The sequence below is a fragment of the Manacus candei genome, unplaced genomic scaffold, assembly GCF_025592945.1.
Source record: "Manacus candei isolate 608988 ecotype Guabito, Panama unplaced genomic scaffold, ASM2559294v1 h1tg000017l, whole genome shotgun sequence".
Classification (NCBI taxonomy): Eukaryota; Metazoa; Chordata; class Aves; order Passeriformes; family Pipridae; genus Manacus; species Manacus candei.
This window is the reverse complement of record NW_026138065.1, coordinates 27,528,739-27,535,689: the sequence shown is the minus strand read 5'-3', so window position 1 is coordinate 27,535,689 and position 6,951 is coordinate 27,528,739. Positions and strand designations below refer to the sequence as shown.

The following is a 6,951-nucleotide window of genomic DNA, read 5'->3' as shown; positions in this document are numbered from 1 at the left end:
TTACTGAAAACTTGGCTTTATTTATTTAAGAGGTTAAAGAATTGTACAAAACTCATACCTCAGCCAACCGCCCAAATACCTGGGCACAAAGGGAGTGGCATGTATCAGCAGGGGGAGAGCCTGCCCTACAGAAGTTACCACTGACAAAGCTGCTGGAACAGGCTGCAAAACACTCCAGTAAACCCTCTCCTGCAGGACTTTGGTACAATATCCAACACAGCAACACAAGCGCGTCAGGTACCACCTTGTTGAAAGGCAGAAGGCATCCTGGTGAGCTATGACAGAGGTACATCAACACAGTTCAGCGACTTCCCTGTGGTATCTACCAGGCACACAGATAGGGTATGCTTCACATTTAATTTTATGAACAGTACATAAAATATCCTCTCACTGGTTTATCCTACTTTTCCTGTTTTAGGCAGTGGGGGTCAAAACAAACACCACATTAGTAACAAGGTTTGTCATTCAGTTCCTTATCTTGCATCTCATTATTTCTTTGGCAACAGGAGTTACAGCATTTCCTTTATAAATCAGATATCCTGGATGGATTTCTAGCCAACATATGTGACACAGATTACTGACAGCCAAAGCAAGCTCTCTTGTCCAAGGCTCTGGGAGGCAGGCAGCCTGTGTAAGTCTGGTCTGCCTCCAGGACAGTGAACAGTAACAAAAGCAGAAACAGCTTCTTGCTGTGCAACAGCTTTGCAATGGACAGCTTAGCAAATCACAGTAGTAGTGTAAATTGCTCTTCCCCAGCTCCACCATCAGATGCCAAACCTGCCCACCCCCAACCCTGCACCAGAGATGTTCTAGATTAGAGGCTTATTTTAAATACTAACATAGCATTTGAAAGAGTAGTCTATGCATTCCTGAAATTACTACATTCTCAGCATCTTGATTTTTTATACAACAATCCTCCGTATTTCATTTCACTCCTGTTGCAAGCTTTTCACAGTTTCAAGAAAAACTATCATGCTATTTAGATATTAGATGGCTAATACAAACTGCTAACTGGAGTTCTAGGATATTTTCACCTATGCTGAGGTTGCTTCCTTTAAGGAAATATTAAACTACAAATTTGTAAGCATGATAACTTAGCAGATCATCATTTCAACATGGAAGAAGTAGAAGCCTGTTTCCAAGTTTTATTAATTCAAGTCATAAAAAAGTTACAGCAACTTCAAATATGTACAAACTGCCATAAAAACATCATGTTTAGTTATACAGGAGACAGTCTCATTACAACGTGGCTACACAATCATTTTCAACAAAACTCCCACAAGGGCAAAATAACCATTTAAGCATGTATGCTCCAAAACCCTAGTAACAGCAGATGACAACTCATTTTATCATCATCAAAAAAAGTAAAATCAAGGAGCAATAGTTAAGTTTGACTTGAGTAAGACGGGGTGTTTAAGATTTAACCCTCAACAAATAGTAAAAGCATGGTTACCAATCTTGGCTGTTTTACCAATCATTAAGTGAGCACAATTGCCTCCCTTTCAGGAGGAAACTTTTAAGAGTTAAGATCCATGCCTTCAATGATGTTTGTTGTCTTCTTGTTTGAATCTTACTTGTCTTCAGTTGTTTTCGTTAAGCATTCAGTCCTCTATGCATTTCATTCATTTCCTTCACCTGAGGGGAGGAGGTAGAGGGAAATCAACAGTTGTGCTACTTCTCAATGTTAGGAAGTCAGTGGGATTTTGCAGCTTGGATTTTTATTAGCAAATGCATTTGATGCAACACTATCAACCATACTAAAACCACCAGCTTTTTTTTTTTTTTTTTGGTTAAGAACAAAGCACTATTTAGGGTGTGTGCACGAAGCAGACGTTTCTATTTAGCTACAACATTGTTTGAATTACTTTACAAAAGACTCCACACTTGGCAGGAAGCATCGTTTTCTATTCCATTGGAAAGTAGCTCTTTCAATAGGCACTGCAAGCTGCATGCAAATACCTCAGTAAAGGTCTTCATTACCAAACAAGACTATCAGTATTTCCTGTGGATTGTACAGCCCCTTGCTATAGATATGTAAAAAGTAGTACTTGTCCTCAGAAGCGCACCCCACCCCCCAGACCTGCGAAACAGCAGATCACCAGTTCCCACTGGAAGTAGTGCAAAACTACACAAGATGTGAAAACTAGCTACAGAATGTGAATACTTTCAGTCTCCTTGAACACAGATGAAGCACCCAAAGCAAGCTTTCAACCTACACCAAACTTAGGAGTTTCTGGTTTCTGGTCAACCTCCTCCCCGTATGTAGACCACAAATAGAAATTATTTACCTCAGCTTTCACGTACTTCCCTTTCCTTCTCCTTGTGAGGACCTGTAAGAGAACACAATTTTTTTTATTCTTGATTTACTTGTAACTTAATCTGGTTTTGACTTTAAAACACAAAACTTGAAAACACAAAACACAAAACTCCTTCCAAAGTGAGGTACAAAAGAGGTTGTGTGTCAGTCTCAACTACTTTAAAGCAGGAGGTACTTTCTTAATCTCAGTGAATTGTTCCCCATACTTGTTTTTCAGGTGACAACCTTCAGTTTTAACTTTAAAGTGACAGTATGCCCATCATCAATTTCCCACCTCTCAAGTCTGCAGAAGCCAGCCAATTTAGAGAGGGAGACTGTTTCTGTCAGCATCCAATTACCCTGGTACATTATTACTTCCCAAATTGCACCGTTGGCAGCTTTGTTAGAACTTACCAGAACAACAATTGCAGCAACTATCGCTATCACTACTACAACAATGACAGCAATCAGGCCAGGAGTCAGAGACTTCATGGAAAACTCTGGTGCTATTTCATCAACGTAGTAGACCACTGTCCTCTCAAGCTTCAGCGGTTCGTTATCAATGGTGAGATTTAGTGTGTTACTATGAAAGATGGAGTCACCTTTCACCTAAAAACCGATAGGAAAGGAGAGACTTACTAGTTCACATCGTAGTAGGCATTTATCCAGGCCCTGCAATAATTCATCTTGCTTTGATTCCCAAATGCAGTGCAATACACACAGCCAGCCTCTGGCAGACTTTACCCAGGACACACTTACATCTTTTTCAAAGTAGTAGGCCACATCAGCTATATCCACACCTCCAGAATATTTGTCTGAGGAATTCTGCTTCAGATCAATAGTAATGTAGGGGTTTTCATACTGCAAAAAATACAGTGTGGTATTAAGAAGGAGTTTAAAGCCTGGCAAAATATTATGATCCACCTCGCGAACCCACATCCTGAATCAAGTTTATGATACTTCATCTCAAGCCAGCTGTTTACAGTACGATTCAAATTCCACTTTTTAATGGAAGCAAAGAATTCATCTACAGACTAAGGAGAACAGTGTAATTTCTCAGCATTCAGTTCAGATACAGCTATTTGCTAACTGCTTAATAAGTGTCACTACTTTGAGAGCTTCTAATAAGACTCATGCTCTACTGCATTAGTCAAACAAGAGTTTTCAAAGTTACTCACAGCAAAATAAAATAATGATACTTTACTAAAAATTATGTGCCTCTTACCACAACATTAGTTATATAGCGTCCATTCAGCAAATAACGATTGGTAATTGTATCCGTGAAGAACCTGTAAGGATATTAAAGCCATGTGTTAGAAACTACTATTTTACACATATTTCAGAAGCAGAAAAGACCAGTGTAATTGTTTTTTCCTGCAGTCTCTCTGTCGGGGGTGAGCCTCAGCCAGGAGCTAAATGTTTACCTAGCCTCTCACTCACTTCCCCCTGGCATGATTGGGAAAAGAATCAGAAGGGCAAAAATAAGGAAAAAAACCCCTCATGGGTCAAAATAAAGACAGTTTAATAAGTGAAAGCATTGGGTGGGGGAAAAAAAACCAAAAAACAATTGGTGCAAAAGCAATAATCACTCAGCACTAGCAGATCAATGTCCAGCCAATCTCTGAGCAATGGCTACTTGGGAAAAACTTTCCCCCAGATTTATTGCTGAGCATGACATTATACAATATGGGTTATTTCTTCAGTCAGTTCAGGTCAGCCCTGTCCCCTTCCCAGCCTCTTGCCCACCTCCAACCTACTCCCTGGGGCAGCAGAGGGAGAGTTTGAGAAGGTCTTGACATTACGTAAGCCCTATTCGGCAACATCTAAAATATTAGTGACTTATTAGCACTGTTTTGGTCACTGGTCTAAAACACAGCACCATACAAACTGCTACCGAGAAAGTTAACTCCATCCCAGCCAAAACCAGTACACTCTCTTTATAAAGTATACTACAGTTCAGTTATCTCCTAACAACGAAGATGCACTTATTGAAAAATAAACACACTACTGCAGTGTTATACAGAAGAGGAGCTGGAGAGCAGCAGCTTTTGTTCCATAAAATGGAATATCTAATAGCTACAAGCACATCTTTCTTGCTCTATGACCTCTTACAGAGAGAAGTAGGATTTTGTTACAGGCAAAATAACTAAACTGTTCTTTTTCTCCCGCTGCTTCTATGTAGTCCCTCTGCCATCTTTGTCAGTTTACTTTCTAGCCAGTATCACCTATCACCTCCCATCTCCTTTAGTATATTGATTTTAGGAAAAAAAAAAAGGTAGAAATCAATTTTAAATGGAAACGAATCTCAGCACTTAATTTATTTCCAATAAAAAATTAAAGCATTTCTATGAAGGATTCGTAGCTCATGTCTAGATGTCTTACAAATCAGTTCATAAGTTTTACAGTGCTTTTAAACAATTATTTAGAATTACACTAGATATCTAGTGGAGCATGCAGACAGGACATGACATCTTACAATCATCACTTACTTCTTTAAAGATTCGGCGTTCAAAGGAGCATTTCTCTCAGCATGTTTCATTTCAATGATGATCCATCTGAAGTATAATGAATATTCTTAAAGCATGTGCCTATAAAACTCATACCAAAAAAAAAAAATCTAACCCCAGGTTAAAAAACAGAACAGTGAGATAAAAACAAAGCAAGCTAAGTCCCTTCCAAACTCCTTTAAGGTCTCCTTGTTTCTGAAGAAAAAAACCCCAGCAGTAACCAAGTGCTTATTGCCCCATCTTCATTCATTCTCAGCACATCATTCACACAAGGCAGAGCCTCATACAGGAATGTTTTCATGTCACAGCACACCCTGTTGAAAGACTTACATCGTTCTGACTAACTGATTGCATTTCAAGTCTGAATCGTGTTTGTCAGTTCTTCTAACACCAGCTGTATTCACACACCAACAGGTGGTTCCATTGCACTGCTTCGCCTTGAAAGCACCACTGTTTTCACACTCAGGATCATAAAGGCCATCGGTATCTTGAAACGCATCTTTTGGTTTCTCACGACGCCCTGATTTTGAGCCCGTCGCTTCTGCTTTCATCAACAGGCATTTTGGAGTCACTAAAAATAACCAGAAAGTCACGTTATGCAGCATCAGACCACGCATGTCCAAAACAGAGCTCTTAGTCCGTAGAAACACAAGATTACATCAGCAGCAACCAGATTTGAAGCCATTACATGGAAGAGCAGGTGTCTAAGGTGTAGGTGGTGCGTGAAGTCAATACAACCGGGTATGTCGGCCTCTCAAGACAAAGGCCTAAGAAGTCCAGCCTTAGGACTTACAGCTTCCATTTTTTACAGCTAGAGGCTCACTTACACCTTGGCTGAGCTCAAACCTAGAGTAAGGTCTTGAGACAAGGCTCTTTCCTCTCTAGATTCGTAGCAAAAGTGATAATATGTGCTTGCAAGGAAGCTAAATATTCATCTTTGAGGAATCCTTGCCATTAGAGAACGAATATAGAGGAGGAGAGGAGAGCCTGCATCAGTGTAAGCTCTGTACACACTTCTACAGAAGTCGCACGGGAGGAATCCTAAACGCTTATCTTCCGTCGCCACTTCACCTGGAAGGCCAGGGAGAAGCATTCCTTCTTTACTACCATTATTTGCTGAGGATTCAAGGGTCATTTTCACCTATATCCCGGCGCTCTGCCTCCCCACCGTGCCCTTTTTACTCACGGGTGTCGCAGTACACGGTGATGCTGGAGCCGACGGCGTCGCACAAACACTTCGTATTGTCTATCCTGCAGTTGGTGACACGCTTGTTCATCTCGCAGATGCACGCTGGAAGAGAAGCGCGGCCGTGAGCGGGTCCGGCGGGCAGGGAGCCGGGCAGGGAGCCGGGCAGGGAGCCGGGCAGGGAGCCGGGCACCGCCGCCCGCGCCCTGCCGCCGGGAGCCGGGAAGGACGGACAAAGCCGCCCCTCGCCGCCTGGGCGTGGCGTGCTCGCACCCCACCGCTTCCCACCTGGCCACCCGCCTCCCTCCCCGAGAGCGGGGCGAGAGCTTCCCTGGGAACGCCCGGGCTCCCCTCGGGTCGGGGACAAAGGGCCGCGGGTCGGGAGGTTCTGATCCCTCCCCGCACCTCCGGGGGAAGGGAATGGGGTGCAACTTGGTGGTGGCGCCGCCGGGGCGGCTCCGGGGACAGCGGGGGGCGGGAGGGGGTCCCGGGATGGGGGAGTCCCGTCAGGAGCGGGGCGCAGGGCGGACGGAGGGATGCGGGTACTCACAGCTCTGCTGGGCACAGACGGCGGTGCAGAACAGCAGCAGCAGGAGGAGCGCAGCCCCGCAGAGCGGCTTCATGGCTGGGGCGGGCGGCGGGCCGCGGGGAGGCCGGGGGAAAGTCCTCGGGGACGCGGGCGGACAGAGAGCGGTACGTGCACGGCAGCGGCGGCGGAGCGGAGTGAGCCGCTCGACAGGTTCCGCAGGTGGAGGTGGCTGCGCCGCGCCCTCCCGGCTCCGGTTACACCTGGGACGCGGGGGGGGCGGCGGCGGCTCCTCCCCCGGGACAGCCGAGCGCGCATTAAACCACCGCCGCCCCCTCCTCCCCCCGCACCTGGGCGAAACTGGATGGGGCAGGGCGGGAACCGCTCCCGGCCCGGCCCAAGCAGAGCCTCTTTGGCGGGATGGAGATGGGGAGGG

At 44.9% G+C, this 6,951-nt stretch overlaps 1 protein-coding gene across 1 annotated transcript; it reads right to left on the bottom strand.

Moving 5' to 3' along the window:
* EPCAM (epithelial cell adhesion molecule) lies at positions 1-6,790 on the bottom strand. Its single transcript, XM_051783599.1, has 9 exons — positions 6,540-6,790; positions 5,990-6,094; positions 5,134-5,374; positions 4,786-4,851; positions 3,522-3,585; positions 3,056-3,157; positions 2,711-2,905; positions 2,289-2,330; positions 1-1,635 (listed from the first exon to the last, which is right to left on the bottom strand). The coding sequence occupies exons 1-9, from the start codon at positions 6,610-6,612 to the stop codon at positions 1,594-1,596; spliced, it is 930 nt and encodes a 309-aa protein (XP_051639559.1). The 5' UTR covers positions 6,613-6,790; the 3' UTR covers positions 1-1,593.
* Positions 6,791-6,951: the final 161 nt, after the last annotated feature.

Bases quoted from the DNA above. Each gene is read 5' to 3' on its own strand.
- EPCAM (XM_051783599.1), bottom strand. From the start codon at position 6,612: ATGAAGCCGCTCTGCGGGGCTGCGCTCCTCCTGCTGCTGCTGTTCTGC. The intron at 2,331-2,710 runs GTAAGTTCTAAC...GTTCTCTTACAG, and splicing joins TTGCTGCAATTGTTGTTCTG to GTCCTCACAAGGAGAAGGAA. The intron at 1,636-2,288 runs GTAAATAATTTC...TCCTCCCCTCAG, and splicing joins GGAAGTACGTGAAAGCTGAG to GTGAAGGAAATGAATGAAAT.